Raw genomic sequence first — 23,386 nt, forward strand, 5'->3', positions numbered from 1 at the left:
TGAAATGTTACAACACAAGACGTCTTTCTCTCTCTCTCTCTCTCTCTCTCTCTCTCTGTGCGCACACACACACACACACACAGGTTCTGGTGGTTGATTAACGCAGATATGTGCTGATTAGCTCTCATAATGGGCAGGGTGGGTAGCGCACTGCCATGAGTCCATGAGGTTAATGTCTGATTACTCCACATTGTCATTGTGATATTTTGTGATTACATTGTGAATCTGCAGCGTTCTCTGTCAGGTAAATACAGAATGTCTTCCTCTGATGTAGACGTAGCCTACACTGCATATTAAGTGGTTTGGGGTCCTTCTGTAAGTTATTTTGGGGTACAATTTGGTTTTGAAGAATTCTACAAGCAGCAATACCACAGGCCAAGCAATCGGCCCGTTCCAAACAGGCCCATTTTCAACAGGCACTGCACTAGTCCAATAAAGCATAATACAAAGTTGCTAACATTAGCCTATGCTCTGATAGCACCCAGGGGTGGATTCCACACAGTGCAGTAGAGCTGCATGATTATGGCCAAAATGATAATCACGATTATTTTGGTTAATATATTGATCACGATTAATTATCACGATTATTTGTTGATTTTAACCAAAACTAATTTTATTGTCACATAGGCTATTTATAACTTTTCCAAACATGCGCGTTTGCCTTGAAAAGATACAGGCGCATGTTAAAATCCGGTGCCAATAGGGCACCAGTGCCCGGTATCTACCGGACGAAACAGCAACGCGGATTACGGTGCCACTTAAATGTCTGCGTTGCGCTCTGATGCTCCAAAACAGACGTTAGAGGCAACAGAAACATCGCTGCATGCCACGCTAGTTAACACTAATAACACGTTACACAGCAGCTAACGTTAGCCTACCGTTAGCTACAGTAGTAACTGGTTTAAACACGGCTAAAATGCTGACAGCTAAACGGTGTAGTGTGACTGTATTTCACTGTAGAGGATTCCAACAGCGGGATGTACAACAGTCTGCCGCTAAAGCTATGAGCTAAAAGACTCAAACTAGCACTGGTCACTGCTGTTGTCTGAAAAACAACACAGACGGGACAAAATGTTGCGTTTACTGGTAAACTGGTAAACCTCGTGACGACTTATGACTGCTGCCATCTGTTGTGGAATTTTCCTCACGTTACTCTGTCCTCTGTGACTGTCTACATCGGAACTAAGCTGCGCGGTGCAGGGAACAACTCTGATTGGCTCATGGAGGCACGTGATCAGAGAGTGGTTTACGGAGCTTTGGAAAAAAAAAAAACAGAATGAAGCATTTTAAATATCGCTCGATCACGTGAATTTGATCGTGGGAAGCCAAAATCGTGATCGTGATTAAAATTTGATTAATTGTGCAGCCCTACAGTGGAGAATTACTACTGAGTGGATGTGCTAGTCATAAACAGGGCTTTTGTTTTATGAAATGTAACCCCATAAACAAAGCTATTTATGAAATGGCCTTGAAAGTCACATTTGGTTACTACTGTAGGTAGTAAGCTAATCATGCTAACAATTGCATCTCATGTTGGAGTAGATAAAAACCCTGTTCAACCCATTCCTTGCACTTTTGCTTGTGTTTTTGGTATTACAGTGGCTTTAAAAAAGACACCCTTCAAACTCTCACATAAAAGCAAAGTATTGTTCTTACTACAGCTCCATACACGCTACTTCAACAGAGAAATCCAAAGTGTGACAGGCCTGCCCTAACTAGTTAGTTAGTTGCTAAGCTATGATTGGACAATCTCTGTTCGTCGAAGGCTTTCACGAACAATTGACACCAAATACACCTTAAAAGATTTTTTTTTTTTTAAACAGTAAAACAGAAACAGGTCTTACCTTAAAGTCACAAATGCACTTCACCATGTTCCCAATTCTTAGACACTCCCCATCGAACTTGCAGGCGTTGGTATCGCACAAGAACAGGTCTGTGTCCCGGTCATCAAAACCTGGAGGACCAAAGCCAACAAGAGACATCGGTGAGTAAATGTTTCTCTGTTCAGCCCTCAAGCAACCCTAACCTGAGCCCCGTCCAGGGTCGTCCATAATGAGTGGGTACCATTAGTCATGGCTCCCACAGCACAATGCACTCTTAGATCATACTGTGCACTTTAAAAAAGACAATACTAGTACACATGCTTGTCCTTAGCTGCCAGAATGATGAAATACATTTAAAAAACACATGTCTCTGGAGGGATGGACAAAAGTTATTTCTTCATTTTCATTCATCATGTTTTGGTGATTGTGGTAGACAGCGCTGTTTAATATGTCGGTCCACAGTCTCCCAAAGGTGTTTAATAGAGGTGACATCTGGTGACTGTAGAGGCCACACCATATGTTTCAAATCATGTCGTGCCCTGTATGGGAGCATCTGCATTCACCATGTTTATCTACTAATTTGTTGTCTGCTATTTGTTTGTGTACAAGGAGGCTGACTCTGGGGCGTTGTCCTGGAGAAGCAAACCTGGGATATGATCCGATTCAGGCTGCGTTAGGGATCTCAAATGACTCCAACAAAGCATCCTGAATCAAATCAAAGAGTCACATGGGCATGAGACTAGACTGAGCTCGGGGCTATTATTCTACCTGAACTGATTGCTTACAAAAAGCAACCCTATGTACAATGCAGGGCTTTTGCATTTCAAAGTATGTATGTCTACAGTAAATTTCGACAGAATTCCAGCTGACATAGAGCTGGACATTTTATAGTTATTAAAGCATTATCAGTGATCCATGTAGGGGCCTATTTCCCCTACAGTATAATCTCATTAACGTCAAGGTAAAAGAAGCAAAGGTGATGTTTTATTCCATGTTTGCCGTAGCTGTAAATTCAAATGACTGGTGAAACAGTTAAACTCATTATGATATGATACTAAAGATACTGACACAGGCCACAGTGATCCTAATTAATGAGGACCAAAACATCTTTTATAGTCCATTGGTCAAGCTCTAGTCTTTACACGCAGGGCAAATAAACAGACAGATTAAACTACATGTCTTACACTGACACAATTTAACTAAAGCCCATGGCACATTCAAGGCACAACGTTGCTGGCAAAAATACACAAATCCTTCTTTGAATCTCAGATTCTGAAGAAATTACAAAGCTGTTTTCTAACCATGCCCGCAAATAAAGAATGACAGGGCCACTGCAGAAAAAAACTGTAGAAACTGATATGATAACTGGATGCGGCACCTTATTTGTTATTGTGTCTGCTGGTTTAAGGTAGAATTCTACTTAAATTGTGGCTTTCCGGCTGCGTTACAGCTTGGCAGTTTTAAACATTTATATCATGTTTCATTAAGCATTAAATATGACAAATATTGTAATTCAAGAAGAGCCTGAAGTCCAGAATGCGTGGTATATTTGGAATTTAGAGTGAGGAAAGATACTTATCGTTGATGTTCAAAGATGAACAATGTGCGTTTTATTCCTTTATTTGTCTCAGTTCATGCTTTGTAGCCTTGTGGAAAATTGCTTAAAGCTAGGCATGCAAAGTATCAGTGGTGGAATGTAACTTAATACATTTACTTAAGAACAAATTTGAGGTACTTGTACTTTACTTGAGTCTTTTCTTTCCATGCCACTTTCTACTTCTACTTCGCTACATTTCAGAGAGAAATATTGTACTTTTTACTCCACTACATTCATTTCACAGATTTAGTTACTTTACAAATTAAGATTTTTGCACAAAAAACACATGTAGTTTATAAAATATGATGTTTGATTATAAATTAAACTACCCGACAATATAACGGCCTACAAGTCCAGCTGAAATGATTAGACCATTAAACACTTAGTTGATTAACAGAACTGTTTGGATCGTTTCCAGTTCATAAATTTTTTCTGCAATGAGTACTTTTACTTTTAATACTTTAAGTACATTTTCCTGATGATACTTACATACTTTTTACTTAAGTAACATTTTCAATGCAGGACTTTTACATGTAAGAGAGTATGTTTACAGTGTGGTGTTAGTACTTTTACTTAAGTAAAGGATCTGAATACTTCTTCCACCACTGCAAAGTATTTTACCTATGTGACTCGGATCAAGTGAATATGAATTAAACATGTTGAGGCACAGACATCTCGTAAAAGTAATAGAATTAAATGTCAGATTATTTTCATTAACTTTATTTAACCAGTATAAACAAAAAACTCCTAATTGAGTGCTAAACTGATCAACAGGTATTCTCTGTTGGCATGCAGTCCTCTATAAGGAGCACAAATGTCCCACTAGCCCAGCATTAGGGTTGCACGATATAAGGAACATATCTAATTGTGATTATTTTGACTGATACTGCGGTTGCGAAATGATTCACGATATTTGAGGGAATGATCATTTTTGTATCATTATTCTTATTTTCTAAAATTCAAAAAAATTCTATTTTCTTTTAATTAAAGAAAAAAATAAAATGATATATTGGCATGGAACAACCTATCAGACAATAAAACCCCATGGACGAGAGGCCCAATGTCAAAACGAACCTGCTATTTGCCAGAGTCCTGAATGACCATAAAGTGCGAGCTCTCTGTGCAAATATACAATCATCGAGCCAAGAACAGTGACATGAGAGGTCTCGATGCTTGGAGTGCATGGATGGAACAAAGCCCTCAGCCCAAAGAGGGCCATATGAGGCAATCTGGATAGCCACAAAATAAATTGGCACCCAGGCAACTGGCATGGTGATACACACAGGAGAGAGGCATTGTTATGATGACAATCATACTACTGGCCAGGTGTATATAAATGATTGGAAAATATCAGATCCTTTTCACACCATCTGGTGAACTCTTTGTAAGATGGGAAATGTGTTTTTTTGTGTGTGTGAAATCACTCCAAGCTACTAATCTGCTAGTTTGATAGCCTTTGTTTTCAAGGTTTTCTGGACAGCAAATTATGGAAAACCAAAACAACAAGCAATTGTATCTAAATGAGACAGGAAAAAAGGAGAATGTGGCTCCTCCTCATAAGCCTGGTCCTACCAGACTCTCGTACATTTAATTTGTACAGAGAGTCTGGCCACTCTCCATTGACAAGTGTTAACTTCCTTGAAGGCGGGTACTCTGTTGAAGTTTAACACTATTGGATCTGCCCAGAGCCACTCTGGATCTGCCATAACCAATCGCTGACGTTTGGTCGTGACGTCGGCTTAGCATCACTAGCGTTAGCCTTAGCCAACTCCTTCACCACTAACGAAGCGAGCTGGAAAATCTAACTTTTCCTGAACCCTGAGGGGAGGAGGGCCACAACATCATGGCCACCAACACAACTCAGCAAAGATTGTTCTTGCTTGGGCTTTAACTTCTGGATATTTGGCAGCGTTGCCACAAAGGACCGAATGGCTTCACTCGCATCTTTCTCCACCGCCATTACGGAACTACAACTCAAACTAGCGCACAACCTCAACGTCATCGTTCTCAGCCACTCCCTCTGTTCGCTGATTGGACCGCCAAATATTTGGCCGGAGAAAACCCAAGAATATACCGCAAACCCAGACGGAGTACTGAAGGAAAATGAAAATTGAGCGGAAGTACGTAGGACGGCGGAGCCAGGCTACCTCCTCATGCCATTAAACTGTCATCTTTACCAAGAAAGAGATGTGAAGCTTGGACATATTCAGGAGTAAGCAAGTAGAACACATGTATAAAAGAAAATAATTAAAAAAATAAAAAATATATATATACAGTGGGGAGAACAAGTATTTGATACACTGCCGATTTTGCAGCTTTTCCTACTTACAAAGCATGTAGAGGTCTGTAATTTTTATCATAGGTACACTTCAACTGTGAAAGACGGAATCTAAAACAAAAATCCAGAAAATCACATTTTATGATTTTTAAATAATTAATTTGCATTTTATTGCATGACATAAGTATTTGATCACCTACCAACCAGTAAGAATTCCGGCTCTCACAGACCTGTTAGTTTTTCTTTAAGAAGTCCTCCTGTTCTCCACTCATTACCTGTATTAACTGCACCTGTTTGAACTCGTTACCTGTATAAAAGACACCTGTCCACACACTCAATCAAACAAACTCCAACCTCTCCACAATGGCCAAGACCAGAGAGCTATGTAAGGACATCAGGGATAAAATTGTAGACCTGCACAAGGCTGGGATGAGCTACAGGACAATAGGCAAGCAGCTTGGTGAGAAGGCAACAACTGTTGGCGCAATTATTATTAAAATGGAAGAAGTTCAAGATGACGGTCAATCTCCCTCAGTCTGGGGCTCCATGCAAGATCTCACGTCGTGGGGCATCAATGATCATGAGGAAGGTGAGGGATCAGTCGTGGCTGGGTCTTCCAGCGTGACAACGACCCGAAACACACAGCCAGGGCAACTAAGGAGTGGCTCTGTAAGAAGCATCTCAAGGTCCTGGAGTCCTGGAGTATTGCCCAGCGACAGCCCCGAAACCTGAAGGATCTGGAGAAGGTCTGTAAGGAGGAGTAGGCCAAAATCCCTTCTGCACTGTGTGCAAACCTGGTCAAGAACTACAGGAAACGTATGATCTCTGTAATTGCAAACAAAGGTTTCTGTACCAAATATTAAGTTCTGCTTTTCTGATGTATCAAATACTTATGTCATGCAATAAAATGCAAATTAATTACTTAAAAATCATGCAATGTTATTCTCTGGATTATTGTTTTAGATTCCGTCACTCACAGTTGAAGAGTACCTGTGATACAAATTACAGACTTCTACATGCTTTGTAAGTGGGAAAACCTGCAAAATCGGCAATGTATCAAATACTTGTTCTCCCCACTGTATATAAAATAAATAAAAAACAACTCAGAGGGATTCATTCCCGATAGAGTGATCCTTATGAGTAACAGTACAATCAAGGCGTATAGATAAAATAAAAAAAACTTTGTCTGCTGTACACTAGAATAACAAAAACGACTGTTTCTTTGAACTGTTTACAGGTACGCAAGTGATGTATCACCTTTTGTTACGGATGTCAAGCTTCTGAATGAAACAAATATAACAAATAATAGAATAAATGTCCCAGATGAGCACCTCTCAGAAACATCAGGGCCAACAGGGTTTCAGCTTCTAAGAAAACTCAGTACAAATCTCAATTAGTTATATGACAATGATTGCCTTAAAGCGAGCACAAATATAGATTTACAGTACTGGTACAACCTGAGAGGCAATTTCTCATATTTGTCAGTTAATGTTCTTAAAAATGTTGTTACTGTCACTGTAATAAATGACACGCAATCACCCTGCCATGCAAGTTAGTTTTCATCATCCAAGTGACGTCTTTTACCCAGAAAACTAATTTGGCCGTTGCTACAATCCCTTTTCTGATTCTCTCACGTGGCAGCTGTTTTAAATTTCGCAATCTGAGTGCATGCATTTGGAAAAACATCAACATCACTTTTAACATGATTTGTTGTAAAAAAGCAATTTCTTTAGCCTGACAGCTCTGAGCACCCATTGAGTTTTTAGAGAGTGTAACATCCACATGTGCACCATTTAACAAAGTAAAGCATTTACTGTTGTTCTGTCTGGAATCCATTTCTGAGCTGGAAGTCAGTTCTGACAACTATAGAGTGCCTGTCTAAAGACACTGAAATAATAGAGGATCATGTAGTAAAAGAAAAAGAAATCACAAAAGTGACAGTAAACGTTGCAAAACACTTTCGTCTTTCCTTCAAACATTTGGGCTTAGATCTCCTAAACTTTAAATCATGACTAAACATCGGTATGATAAGAATGATCTTTAAAAATGAGAATTTGCAATGTACAGACATATAATCACCCACTGACATAAATCAACCATAACTGCCATTATCCTGGAGCTAAGACGTTTTGCTGGAAACAAGTTTTGGAAGTACTGAATATCAAAGAAGTCTTGATAAGTAAGCCTTAATAATGAATCTGTATTCAATCATTTAATTTGATGTGAAATACTGGAGCACTGTCATAATTGTTAAATACTAAACAATGATTCAAAATCAGGGGGCTGAAAGAGCAGTTTTTTGGTTGGCATCCCGACTACATTAGTCGGGATAAAATATCGATATATTGCCCAGCCCTACCATACGCACATGACGGACCAGAGTGTTATGAGTCTTCTAGGTTATAAAAGGACAGGGGACGAAAGAAACGCGGGATGAAAGTAACGCGGGACGAAATTAACGTGGGACGAACGTAACACCGGACAAAAGTAACGCCGGACGAAAAAGTAACACCGGACGAAACTAACACCGGACGAAAGTAACACCGGACGAAACTAACACCGGACGAAAGTAATGCAGCCATTTTCTTTAAGCCCCTTCGAGTCTGATATTCCTATGTCAGCACACACAGTGCGCAACACCTACCAGAACCTCGAAAGATCTCGTGGATAGGCCTACGTTAAAACTTTTGTGGCGTTTTACCCAGAAAGCTGTTTTGAATCATGTTAAGTAGAGCCAGGCCGATATATATATATATATATATATATATATATATATATATATATATATATATATATATATATATACAAATAATGTTGGCAACATTCTTTGATTTTTGTTGTTGTTTTTGGGTTTTTGTTCAAAGGACTTAAAGTTTCATATCTTAAGCTTGTATTTTTATACATTTTATTTATGAGAACTTTAATATATTTCAATGTTCCTCTGTTCTGTTGTGAAACAAACAAGTTTATTTTTAAACTGCATTATCATATTATTTTAGTGAGTACTCATAAATAACTACAAATAACTCATGTCAGGGAAATCCGTTTATGTTTTGTTACGCGTTTCTGGATATATATTTTTTTAAATATATATCGGAATATCTGATTTTTAAATCACCAAATATTTGTATCGATATCGGCCTTAAAAATCCTTTATCGGTCGGGTTCTAATGTTAAGTAAATTCAGACAAACTGTCATTTTTTTTAATGACAAGTTGTGTTTACTGTTTTCATAGTTATATAGTCTATATAGTTTCATAGTTAATTGTTTCATTCGGCAGATCATGACTGATTATTTAGTACTTTAACCCATCCTGAAGTTTGCCATGTCAGAGTTTTTCAGCAATTCAGGTTTAGCTGTCGGGTCGAAAGATGTTTAACAGATGTTTCTTTCGTGCCTCCACAGTAAGTGTTTCTTTTTCCCCAACACTAATGCAGTGACACTGTACGTGTCACAGCATTCATTAAGCCATGTGTATGTGATATTTCGTATTCATATTTTGCCTGGATAAGTGTGGGTGCAGTTTCTCTTCTGCCTGCACTGGTCCCATGAGGCGTGCACTGAGGGAGCAGAGCACTACACCTGTCACAACTGTGACAATGAATAAACAGATAAATTAATGTTAGGAATAGAGCAAATGAAATGTGTTATTGTCAATAAGTTGTCTTGAATCCCTGTAATGCTGTTACATTTTCTTAAGCAATTATACTGTTCATACTGTAGTTGTAAAACGTTTGATGAAATTGAAAATTTAAATTGAAAATGAAATTTAATATTTTGCATGAAATATGTTGGCAATTACCAATTAACAATGACATTGTCAGACAACAATAATAATAATAAGAATAATATCAACAAATCAAGTTTATACTATTGTGTTACTTTTGACCCAACCGTGTGTTACTTTCGTCCTAGTCTATATCCATGACCTTTCATTTCTGGGATTGTTCAGGTGCCGGATGTACGTTTCCTTCCTCTTTCTTTGTGTTGGCGTTCTAAACTCCGGTGGATTTCTGAGGACTATGGTTAACTGCTCCTCAGATCTCTGCAGGGTAAATCCAGACAGCTAGCTAGACTATCTGTCCAATCTGAGTTTTCTGTTGCACAACTAAAACGTACACAAGTTCCTTCCCGAGGCTATTTTGCAGACACACCGTGGCTCTGTCGGGCCATGCGTCGGGCACTTAGCGCCGCTCAAGACGATTGTGATTGGTTTAAAGAAATGCCAATAAACCAGAGCACGTTTTTCTCCCATCCCGGAATGTTGTGTGGACTAGCCAGATCCTCCTCCGCAGCACTGTAGAGGAAGGTCTGGCATTGCGAGACTACTTTCGTTCAGACCGACATGGTAGATAGAATTTGTGCAGCGTGATAAGAAACTGTGAAATGCTAACTATAACTAGCAAAAAAGACCAACTTAATATATGACAACTGACATGTCACACTGCCACCTGTAGGGAAACCGACTCCAAAAACCCTCAAAAGAAAAAGCTTTTTTCTCTGAGTTCCTGCTATTATAACTTGTAAACTTCTATACCCTGTCCTATCCTATTCTAAAGTAAAAAATCTGTAATCAGCAGAATAATCAATAATTATACCTAGAAGCAGCTTTTTACTAGACTTTAGAAATGGAACAGACTCTAATTCCTACATCGTTCACATTACAAAGAACAGTTGTAGAGAGGGTGATGGTTAGAGATATAACATCTAAACAGTGGGAGGAGCAAATATTCCTGCTGCAACAGCAATCACATATGATAAATAATTATGCGGTATTAATAATAGGATATTCATCAGCCGTCATTGTTTACATGTGTATCTTGGTGGTACGAGGCGTGGTGTTATTGTTATCTGTACTTTTTGACATTGTATGATCCCTTTTAATTAGTGCTGTCAGTTAAATGTGTTATTAACAGCGTTAATGCAAACTTATTTTAACGCCGTACATTTTGTTAATCGCAAGATTAACGTTCTTTTTGGCCTAGAAAACTTTGTAGTTTTTTTCACATGCTGTTGCAACAAGTAGTAACGTTAGAAAAACTACAACACCACACCGGATCTAGCTAGACCGGAAACAAAACAACAGGCACGTTGTTTGGGCTTGCGAGCCGGCCAAAGAGTAGTAGGCTAACGTAACGTTTGAGTGGATGGCGAGCGCGAGACGCCGAAATGGATGCCAATAAGATTCTGAATGGAAAGTTTACTTTTAAAAAGTTGCCAAATGACATTGACAAGACCAAAGTGATCTGTGTGTTTTGTCGTTGTGAACTGAGCTATCATCGCAGCACGTCCAGTCTGAAATACCACTTGATGGCCAAGCACACAGCTGATGGCAATTCTCCCCCCCCCTCGTCAAAGCCAGGCGACAAAAGCACAAATCAAGCCGATCCACTTTTCCGTGTTGATAAGAGCGTTACAATGAGAAAAAATAATTGGACAAAAAGAAATCTAGGAACCTTTAGAATAGATAAAAATGTGTGATTAATTGCGAGTTAACTATGACATTAATGCAATTAATCGCATTGAAATATTTTAATTGTTTGACAGCACTACTTTTAATATATTATTATTATTATTATTATTATTATATACGTTCTACATATGTTATTTTATAACGTACACAGATTAGAATGAAATCTCCCTCTTTCTTTTTCTTTCTTCTATAAACTGTTAATGGGTGCTGGTTGATGTGTTAGAGGCCTGGAAAATATACACTTCCTGCTCCTGGCCTGCCGTTCCAGGAGGACATTATAGTGAGCTGAATAATTAACGAAAACAAGCTGGCAAACATCAAATATTGAAAAGGTAATGTTTATATGCTAACGATTAAGATGGCAAGCGGAGCACTTACTTGTCTAAAAGAGAGAGCTTGTCAGCCAAATGCATCTCCTCCTACCTACCTACCTACCTGGAATTTCAGAACACTAAGAAGAAGCAGGAGTCCTCCTCCCCCCCCCCCCTGTTTTAAGCATTGTTCTGATCAATAATTAAGTAGACTAAATTATTAATGAAGACTGAACAACCACAGCGGTGAGTCATCCTTTCTTGACCTCTCTCAGGTCTTTTTTTTCTATACCTTTGCAACAGGTTTTCAAATGGTTGTCATGGAGAGAGTTATAGTTCAGCCTTCATTATGTTATTAAAAGGCACAATAACCCAAAGCACTAAAATCATAATCAGAACAGGTACTTTAATTACAGCAAGTTTGAAAATAAAGCCTTTTCAGTTAAACAAATCCCTCAAACTTGCTCAATGATGCAGCCAGTCGCCAATTAGACACTTTAGGACCCCCCCTCTCAAGTGCCATGTCTTATTCAGTTCCCTGGCACTGTTTCCTTTCAGAGGTGTGGACCTGCATGCAAGAGGAATACTTTTGACCTCCATGTTGAAAAATCTTGGAAGCAGATGGCAATTCTCTCCAGACTACTGGTAATTCACCCCACTTGATGGGATTTACAGGGGGCTTTGCATATTCTGCACTCATCCCTGTCACTTTCAACTATCAAAGAATCAGAGTAAACAAGAGCTGGGGGGGGTTCAGTGAAGGAGGGATTGTGGTCACTGCACAGACATTCTCCCACAGGAGATGTAAGGTATAGCATAGGGTAAATACATCGGGAGTTGACATTCATACACTACCATCATTACAATACTGTAATCTGTGAACAACTATAATTCTGATGAAAATGAAACTGAATTGCAAGGATTAAAACTGGTATTTTGGGAGGCATTCAGCAAGAGATGAATATTAATATTCTCAGCTTCAACTTGTTTTTGATATGGATGAATAAAATGGCAAAAAGACATGAGCAGATTTTTGGCCAAAGTCTGCAAGTGCACCTATTAAAGATAACACAGACTTTGCTCATTTATCTAAAGAGATACAAGCCAAAAATGACAGGCACAATGCCACCAATGGTTTGACTGTGATAATTACACAACGTTTTGAATACACGGTCAACTGTGCTGGATGGATATACAAAAAGAAACGGTCCAATTTGTTTGAAAAGCGTTGACTTTCCATGGTCATATACATGTATAGAAACTAGTTAATAAAATGAATGGAGCACCAGCTTTTCCATGTAGATAAATTATTATCGTTACCAAGGGTGTAAATCCCAGGGGGGTCGGGGGGTCAGGACCCCCCCCATCTAATGGTTGTCCCCCCCTAGAAATATCATTAAAACAATGCTGTGTATTGTAAATAACATAATGATGTATACTTAAAATATCTGTGTAAGCAGTAAAACAATACAAACCCCCAAAAATGCTTTTTAAGTTTAGAAACATTTTGAGTCCCCCCTCCCTTGCCTCACAGTGGTTTGGTCCACTGCATGCTGTAGGATCTGCACTAGACTCAGTCACATCGGGTAGTGACAGGAATGTAGTAAGTAGGCGGTTCAAGGCTATTTTATTCACATTAAACATCGGATGAAGTTGTTCTTTTCTCAAATAGAAATGATGCTGAGTAATTAATAAATTAGTCATGACAAACAGTTTTCTATGGTAGTGTAATATAATGTAACGTTACCTAGCTTATTTAATAGCCTGTTGGATAGAAATGCACCCACTACAACTAACGTTACCACAGCGATAAGCCTAACGTTATGTGTGTGAACTGATATTAGGGTTAATATTGAAGATCTACAGTTGGGTTTTGCTGAATATGAAGTTAAGTGGCTGATCAGATAAATATATATCCTCTGTCCCAGAAGAAACCTAATATTTATGTGGAGGACGCAAGATCATTTTATAATTATAATATGACCGCGTGGTGAGCCTATGAACCTAACTCATATTTAGACATCTGACGTTAAAGATTTGTGCTGTTGTTGCCCAGATAAAATGACAGAGAAATGAAAAACAGGCATAAGATCCTTTTTCAGTAGGCTTACACCAAAATGCCAAGTAAGTACAATAAGTCCTCATATCAAGACAATTTGGTAACATCTTTATAAGAATGGGTGCTTATGGAAATACTAACATCCCTATGTCACAGGCAAAGGAGACAGAAAGACCTGAGGAACAGGGAGACCAGGGACAGTCAGGTGTAGAGTCTCAGGGAGACCAGGGACAGTCAGGTGTAGAGTCTCAGGGAGACCAGGGACAGTCAGGTGTAGAGTCTCAGGGAGACCAGGGACAGTCAGGTGTAGAGTCTCAGGGAGACCAGGGACAGTCAGGTGTAGAGTCTCAGGGAGACCAGGGACAGTCAGGTGTAGAGTCTCAGGGAGACCAGGGACAGTCAGGTGTAGAGTCTCAGGGAGACCAGGGACAGTCAGGTGTAGAGTCTCTCAGGGAGACCAGGGACAGTCAGGTGTAGAGTCTCAGGTAAGTGTGTTGAGCTCAGTTCATATTTTTGGAGGTGTGTGTCTGTCAGTGTGAGCAGATGAGCTTTACCAGTGGCTCACTAATTTACATTATGATCAGCTAATTTAACAAGTGTACAAAAGTATTGTATTTCTTTTATATGGGGACACTTTTTCAAAATAAGTCATTATGTTTTAAGGTATTTTTGTGGCTTGATTGTAAACAACATAAATAAATGGTTTTAAAGAAGAATATTTTGGTCAATTTAGTCAGCTTTTTTATTGAATCAAGAGAAATGCTGAAAAGAAGGATAATGGTACAGTCTCCATACTACACTAATGATAGTATTAAGGCTTCCTCTGCGTACACATGTCCTCTACGAGTATAATTGTGGCTGAATTATTTCTGTCCCCTTCAAAAATTGCTCTTTAGAAATTTTATGTTTATTGTCCCCCCCCCCTACTGTTAGATCAGATTTACGCCCATGATCGTTACAAGACCTCAGCCACCGCATTGCTTATTTATTAAGATTTGGCTGTTTGGTTTAAAAATGCCCTAAAGCTACACTAATTAATATGTTTTATAAGAAAAATATGAAATGGCTATGTGTATGTAAAAGGTTAGTTTGTATTATCGTGTGACTTTAGTGTTTTAAAAGGACAAACAAACAAACTAACCGATAGGCCTTGTAACAATTCCAAATGTTGCTGTACAATTGTCTCAGAAATAATTGACAATATTATTGTCTCTGTCAGTCAAATTTAAAAAAAAAAAAGTTTATTTATTTATTACTTTTCCAAACAAAATAAAGTTTTGGATGAATTCAAGGATACGTCTTTTGGTTCTATCACTGTTATGTCACCCAGATAATGTAGCAACACGGGTACATGCCTCACATAACCATGCCTCGTTATTATCACAAAAACATTGAATTATTTTCTTAAATAAACATAAAATTGACAATAGTACAGTATTATATAGTTTTCCCGACCTTAGATTATGTAAGCAAGTAATTGTGGTTAACTGCAATTATGTAAAAAATTTGCGATTGCAATTAGACAATTAATAATATTATATAATAATTGTTACAGGCCTACTAACCGATCGAAGCAGCGGTAGATTAGCAACTCCTGTGTTCTGTGAGATGAACTTACTTTGGCTGTTAAAGGTCCAATGTGTGGAAATTTTTCCCATCTAGCGTTGAGATTATATATCGCAATCAACTATCTCGCGCCATGCAGTTCAAAGTATGTATTATAGCTACGGTAGCCATCGCGCTTCAAAAAAACGGTCTCTTGCTCTTTTCAGTATATTTCACATATTTAATTATTTTCTTTTTCTGGGCGAAGAAGAAGACTCCTGTTCCTGAAATTTGGATTTTGAATATGTGTGGTCCTCCATGTTTCCTTCCTCAAATTTGCCGGGGCCGGGAAGCTACGATACCCATTAGCAGCATTAGCAGCACCTGTGAGTTTATCATGTGACAGCGAAAACGCGAAAGGCGGAGCAGCATGTCCTGTATGTCCCTTGCCGGCTAATGTATTTCAAGATGGCGCATGAATATGGAGCGTCTACCCCAGTTCATGGGAATGCAAATGTAAAATTTCAAGCCAAAAGGAATACTTGGAATTGATTTTTTAGGTAAATATTCATGAAAAAGAACAAGTTTGTGAACGGGCAACACAGATTTTGATAATGAACAACTAAACACGTTACACACTGGACCTTTAAAATGTCCAAAATTTTTTTTAACTCAAATTCACTATATTATCAAATTTGATCCCAACTTTTTTCCATAATAATAGCGCATATTTTTACCTGCATGAATTACTGAAAGGGTGTAGCAAACAAAGCCACAATGACTGACCATAATGCTGAATGGAAAACATTCATTTTGAAAAGCTTCCAGATGGAAGTTTAGATAAAACCAAAGTTGTGTGCACATATTGCGCAGTGACGAATTATCTTTCCACCAGAGCACAATAATCCTGAAGTAACGTCTTCAGACAAAGCAAAACTTTGCTGATATTAGCAAAGATGCTAGCAATGACACAGGATCCAGCTACACTGGCAGTGTGCAGCAAGGACAAGTCTGTCAACCAAATGGCATCAAGTAAGCTAACCAATGCAATCGCTAATAAATAGCCGTTGACTGCAGGCCCATCAACATTGTTGAAGACATTATCCAGATAGCCTAAAGCGACACATTATACAAGACATCTTCGAGGGGAACTATTGTCACTAGAATTCATGAATTGTATGGCATTGAAAAGGCAAAAAAGGCAGATGACACAAGCTACATGTATGTTACTGACTGGAGACCACTAGACATCAGTAATTTATTGCCTGGCAATATACAGAAAAGATTTTCTGAAGAGAGGGGGGGCTACAAATTAAGGGGAAAGTCAAATTTTAAGACTCCCAGTTTTCGAACTACAAGGAAAAGTTTCTGTGTATCTGTCAGTGGCACTAAATTGTGGAATAAACTAAATAATGAATTAAAGCAATGTCTAAACATATTCGAATTAATAACCTGAGCTTATATTGAACAATTTGTGGTATGTGTATAAATATGGTCGTGTATGGGTAAATATATGAATGTGAATAGAACTTCTGAAAATATACTTTCATTGATTACAGATTTATTATCTCTATAGACTTATTATTTTGCAGCTAACTCATTTATTACGATAGAAAGGGTACAAAGGGGTAGGCATACAAAAGTTTTACTTCTTCACACTTCTTTTTGCATGTGTAAATAGAGGTCTTTAAGTACTGGAAATTATGTTATAATTATGTTTTATTTTTTAACTTTTTTTTATTACTATTGTTTCCTGATGTTTTGTATGTTCAGTATGCAACCATAACTACCTCGGTGTAACGGCACACATAATCAATGACAAATGGCAACTGCATTTGTTAACTTTAGGTGTGTTAAAAACATAGGAAAGGCATTTTGCTGAAGCATGCGCTAAAGTTGCAAAGGAGTGGGAGATAACGGACATAGTCACGACCATTGGCAGCGCCAGACGTTGTAAACATTCGGGGCTCAGTGCAAACCTGGAGTGGGGAGTGAGGGGATTCGAAGGCATGCTCTATTTAACGGCTATGCACTATTTTTCAAGATATTTGATAAAAGAATGCCAGTAAATCTGCAAAAATCTGTACATCATTTGAGAATGATAGTTACCAAGGAAAATAATCATCCTGTAGAGCCTGCATCCTATTTTGTATCTAAATGTTCTCGAACTGTCTTCAACATTCTGAACCTACAACACAACTATGTTGAGGATGACTAATTTTCACTCCTGCTACCTAAAGAGAGGCAAAATTTGTCTGATGTTACTATTTTTACATTACATAACAAGAGTAGGGTAGGAATTTGGCATAAACAGCATTACTGATCTTGAAACCTAGAGTTCACAGAATGAATGGAGATATTTCCCCAGTAATAGAACTTTTGCTCCACTCATTTGCTGTTCCAGTCAGGGAGTGAGGGAAAATGACACAAAGTTGAAGTTATTTTAAAACTCTCATTTTAGAGATTATTTTTCGGGCTTTTTCGCCTTTAATTGATAGGACAGCTAGGTGAGAAAGGGGAGGAAGACATGCAGGAAATCATCACAGGTCAGACTCGAACCCTCGACCTCTGCGTCGAGGAATAAGCCTCTCAGTATATGTGCGCCTGCTCTACCCACTGAGCCAACCCAGACACAGTTTCAGAGCTGTTGAGAAAACACATGGTGCTGGAGTCCCAGAAGCCACCTCCCCCTGCTCCGCCCGCTGCAGCAAGGAGTCCACCATTCAAACTAGAGATGTTCCGATACCGGTATCGGCTCCGATACTGCCTAAAACGCTGGTTTCGGTATCCGGAAGTACTGGAGTTTATGCACCGATCCGATACCACGTAATAAAGCCCTAAAGAAAAAATACGTTAAAGTAGTTTATTTATGTTCTTTTTCCGTTATTACTGACTGTCAAACTGGATAACAAAAGAAAGTTCTGTGGCATTCATGTTTCACAAAGAGTTTAACCTGAGCCAGACTGACAACAAAGATAGAAATAATATCACATCCATACAGGGATAGTATACAGTTCTTAAAACATAATAAAATATATGACACGCTGGTATCGGATCGGTACTCGGTATCGGCCGATACGCAAGTTCAGGTATCGGAATCGGTATCGGGAAGCAAAAAATGGTATCGGACCATCTCTAATTCAAACATACGCCCACTAAAGTGGCTCTCTCTGACAGTGGGTTTGTCGATACTTGTGCCGGAAAGCTGTTGGACATTTTAAACACAGTCCTGCCAACACAGCAGAGAAGAAAGTTGAGCATACCTCTCATGGGCAAGCAGAAGGACCCCTAGTCCGGGATGAACCAGTGCGTTGGAATTCAACTCTTGACATGATCAAGCAGGTACAACACAACAAAGACCTACTGGAAGCAAAGCTGGCACAGCAGAAGCACAACTTAGCCATGCTTAGCTCAGCTGATTGTGACAGACTGTCAAAGAAAAGCAGTGGAAACACTGCTGGAGCCATGCAGGTAGGTTGATTTCCCTATCCTCTCCCATTTTATTTTCGTAGAAATCGGATTAATATAATAGTCCCTTTGTTATTGTATTTTACAAATAATGTTAGGCCTTTCCGCTAAATGGGTGTTATCTGAATGCAATGTGTTCATTCTGTTGGTCTTGTGAGTTTGTAGGTATGTGAGCTTCTGGGTGGTGATGTGTCTGCCCTCTCTTGTGTACGATGGAGGTCTCAGATGTTGGCCCTGCCTATATAGTGCACTTCAAGGGTGCATTCCCCGAGGACCTCAACAGACGAAAGGAGAACACAAAGCTGACATAGTTAAACAAGGGATATACAGTATGTCAGAATTAATGCCACGTTCCCCCCCCCATGCATTAAGTATTTCTTGTATCAAATTTTGACTTCTAAATCCTGAAAATTAGCATAATTTACTGGTCAATTCATGAATTTCCAACCATTTCCAGTCTACAGATAATTTGAACAACTCACCCTGTATGATCAAAAAGGCCTTTTTCACACTCGTTTTCACACTGTGAAGTCTTACTTTGGCACTTCTTATGTGTAGATTACAGCTTCCCATACACATACATCATTAATATACTAAAGATACGTCATGTAAAGAAATGGAAACACATGGCCTTTTCTGTTACACTTTCACTGATGCATGACTCATATATTTAAGAGTTTTCACAAGTCATGCCTAGTGCAGCTTCACACATTGCATGTATCAATGTGTGAACGACACACTGGGTTAACCACAGGCATCTCGAGACCACATCTATCTCTGCACACACAATAGAACAAAGATTAACTTAGTGTCAAGATCATTTTGGGATCCTCTGTTCTGCCTCAGTTGAAGCCTTCAATGGCAGTTGTTCATGGCCATCCACAATTTGCAAACCAAAAAGAATGGCAATCTTTGTCAAACCAAGTTTCTTTTCCAATCTCTCTGTTTAAAATCCATGGAACAGAATCTCATTCAGCACTGGTTTAAAGGTAGCATTGCTGGAACTGGTACCCCATTCCCATTTTCATGACACTACTGCCTATAATTATTTGTGTCTTAGCACTGAGGTGACACTAAGCTCATCACCAAATGTTTTTTTAGCCTGCCTTATTTTCCCTGGGCTGAAAACTGTCACACATTAGTGTTGTTGTTAAAGGGCATGATATGCAGGAAGGAGTGGATAATTAAGCCCTGTGCAATTACAGTCTGTTTTTTTATTATTATTGAAAGGGGTTTATCTTTTTCACGATGGACCACGTGTCACTTGTTCTGTCCTATTAATTCTAATTGATGCTGGGTGTGTGTGTGTGTGTGTGTGTGTGTGTGTGTGTGTGTGTGTGTGTGTGTGTGTGTGTGTGCTTTGTTGTTAGTATTGTATATGCACTTAAGCCTCCTCAAGGCTTGTTGGATAAAAGCCTCGAAATGCATATAAGAGCGTGTCAGGAAATGAGGTGTAGGGCAAGTGTGTATTTGGACAGGATGTGTGCCATTAACGACCAAATCATTACCCAACAGCAACACAAAATCATCCTCCAATATAATACAACGCATATGAGCACAGTTTATTCATGGAGAATCTTAATAAACATATGCTCAGCTCAAGCTTTTTTTTTTTTTAAGAATTGAAATACCAAGGATGTCAACAATCTTCCAAATACCATAAATCATGATAATAATTAAAAGAAAAATCCCATTTGGTCTGGTTTGTGTTTTTATAAAGCATATCCTAATGAGCCTATTATCATAATCAAATTCATTTGAACAACTTTGATATCCAAATGAGATCCCTATCTTCTGACAGGGGATTTTGTATGTGGCAAGTAGTTTTTTGATCTCTTGCCTGCTACCTGTCACATAGAATCTTTCTATGTTTGTAATATATATCATGGAAATGTTTGCCCCTCTCTTATTTTATGTTAACGTCCAAGTATAGCCTACTGGTATTTAGGCTGCAAACGGCAATCATGAATCCATATTGATATGTGGCTGGTCATGAGCTATAATATCAAAAGCCTACCGCTACTGCCCATGAGTGTGTGGAATCGGCTTGGAGCTATTTTAAGGGTTCAGACTTGGACAGGCGACAGGGGAAATATATGGCGGTACAGTCGGCTGATTTACACAGGGAGGCGAGGCGCTGCAGCCCGCTCCGCTCCTTTTATCGCTTTGGGCACCGTGGAGCGAAAACAAGTTTACAGCACAGTGGCCTATACAATAAGCGACTAAATGTAAGCTACATTTAAAGTAATACATGCTGAAACGCTTGGGATGCCAAAATAAACCAATTTAACGAAATTTATAATTTCTCACTGTGATTTATTCCTGAATTTGGGGAATTCAAATCAGCCTGTATATGCTCAAACTGAGCTGTAAGCTGGGTTGAATAGAACCATGTATGTTCAAGTTACACAGTGACCACATAAAGACTTAATGCGACTATCTGTATACACTAACAGTGTTTGTAGCCTTTTTTTTTTTTTTTAATTGTGGCGTACATCGTGTTATTCTGGCGACAACCTTCCCCAATCATTCTCTGCCCCCCCACCCCCCGTTAAATGGACCCTCACTGCTGCTGCTGCTTTTCACTTTGTCTCGGATCGACATCATTGATCCCTTGCCTGCCAGGTGAGTATTCTGACATGGTCTGTGGTGAATGACTGGCTCGCTGTCATGCTCCGAGACAAACTCAACAAGGCTAAATGTACATCAAGGAACCCAGCAACTCTGCATCTTCTCATCACCGCGGGCTTTGCTGTGTTCACTGCAGCCTATATGCTCCACAGCACCAACACCGAACCAAGCCATGGTGTCTGGATACACACGTAAAAGACACAATAAAAAGAATGAGTCGTTTTAAGAGCTCTTCTAAACTTTGATTCGGTCCTCTGAAATGCTACTTAGTCTTGCTGGTTTAGCTACTATAGTGGGCTATGTGTTTCACTTGGACAATGGTTGCACATCTAGATAAAGCACAAACAAGAGCCTGGAGCGAGACTGCAACTCTGACTCCATGCTAGGACTCACCGGAGCAGTTCCAGCCGGTCGGCGTCTGGCAGTCGCTGAGGGAGGAAGGGAAGGCGCGCAGCTGCTCCACAGGTAAAGTGGCGAGAAACGAGACGAGCGTGATCCGGAGCCAGCCTCCCGCCGTCCCGCTCCACTGGCGCAGCCGTCGGGGCTCCTCGAGCGGTGCCTGCGCCGCCGCGGAGAGACCCATATCTCACTGGCCCCGTGGGAAAGAGACGCAGACACTCCGTTCCGACAACTCCAGTCCCTGCAGGTTCAGCGGGGCGCCTAGATACCGACTGCAGACCATTTTCCGTGCGAGACCGTGCGCCCCATGTAGCAGTGCCCCGCGGTGTAGACTGACTGAATGGGTTCCGCCCGATCCAGGGGAGGGAGGCTGCTGCAATAAGAGGAGGACTGGAGGGTGGAAACTGCCGAGGGTTGGTGAGCGATGGAGGAGGTTGTTGTGTGGGATGGAGTCAGGGTGGAAAAGTTAGCCAGGCAGGCAAGACGACTTGCGAGAAGGGGATGATGCTCAAAGATGAGGAGAGGAGAGGAAAGATGAGAAGAGGAAAAAGGGGGGTGATTAATAAAAAGGAGGTAATAAAACTGTAAAACTAAGAGGATGTAGCCAGATTAAGTAGGTATCCCACGGACAGGGTTTGGAGACGACGGCAGTTGTGTGATAGTATCCACGGGTGAGACGAGCAGCAGCGGTCCCTCCCGTTTACTTTGTAGCTTTGCTATGTGCGGAGCGTTCAGAGTCGCAGCGAGTTGGTCTCTCTCTCTCTCTCTCTCTCTCTCTCTCTCTCTCTCTCTCTCTCTCTTGCTTTTTCTCTCTCTCTCTCTCTCTCTCTCTTGCTTTTGCTCTCTCTCACACACACACACACACACACACACACACACACACACACACACACACACACACACACACAATACCACAGTTATGATCACGTGGAGTATGATGCTAAGAGGGAGGGGGTCCTCCATTATAATTTGAATAGCTTACTGGTGGAGTAGGCAAAAGATAGGAAAACAGAATGAGAGAAATATTAAAAAAAAAATTGAAAAAGGGAGAGAAAGAGAGAAAGTGGAAAAGTGCCTGTTGTCCTATATCATGGTGGTGCCTACATCATGGATAGGTAATACAAGGGGGGATACACTGCCTTTATAATTGGTGGGGAGCATTTAAAAAGTCTGCAGGAATCGATTTGTCGAGCCTGGCCTTGGATAATTGCTCCGCTTTGAAACGACACTGATGCTATTCCTGGGACTCTGCCTCCAGGCCTTCTAAAGAGACCTCAATATTATTCATATAGGCTAGATGTTTTGGACATATAACTTACTGCTGTAATGAGGGGCGGGATGCGGCTAGTAATTGACATGCTTTTGGCATTACAGTTTTTTTTTACAGTCGCTAGGATACATTTCTCAATACTTAGGTCACTTTTTCAAAACTCTTAACACAGTTCTCTTAACCAACTTTCAGCTCGGCACAGCAGTTCATTTCACATTCAAAATGCACTAAAACTACCAAATCACTTCATACATGTCTCAAAGCAACTCCTTCTCCCATAACACTAGCAAAGGTTGACAGCCAACAAACACACTTTGTCACCCACAAAACAATGACCTGAAAAACACTAACAACAGGTATCATTATACAATGTTTTCTTATGTAAAACAAGGACACCTCTCTACTGTTTAGAATTCACTGCAATATATGTTACTGGAATGAATCAGACATGATGCAGTACGCTTCAATATATTGTATGTCTTTTATTTGCACTGAGTAATTCCAAAATACAAGAATTTGTATACACACCAT

At 39.7% G+C, this 23,386-nt stretch overlaps 1 protein-coding gene across 2 annotated transcripts in view; it reads right to left on the reverse strand.

Annotated features, from left to right (window-relative positions):
- The window catches only part of tmeff2a (transmembrane protein with EGF-like and two follistatin-like domains 2a), a 126,658-nt gene extending 104,323 nt beyond the window's left edge, over positions 1-22,335 (reverse strand). Inside the window, exons 1-2 of one of the 2 annotated variants that reach the window (XM_078263226.1) lie at positions 21,580-22,335; positions 1,845-1,954 (exon numbers count right to left, since the gene is read on the reverse strand). In XM_078263226.1, the coding sequence (XP_078119352.1) occupies positions 1,845-1,954; positions 21,580-21,769 (300 nt within the window). In that variant the 5' untranslated portion in view covers positions 21,770-22,335. The remainder of the gene's footprint in view (positions 1-1,844; positions 1,955-21,579) is intronic. The other variant, XM_078263225.1, reaches the window with a different exon arrangement.
- Between the last annotated feature and the right edge of the window lie 1,051 nt (positions 22,336-23,386).

The sequence above is a fragment of the Sander vitreus genome, chromosome 11 (assembly GCF_031162955.1).
Source record: "Sander vitreus isolate 19-12246 chromosome 11, sanVit1, whole genome shotgun sequence".
NCBI classification, from domain to species: Eukaryota; Metazoa; Chordata; class Actinopteri; order Perciformes; family Percidae; genus Sander; species Sander vitreus.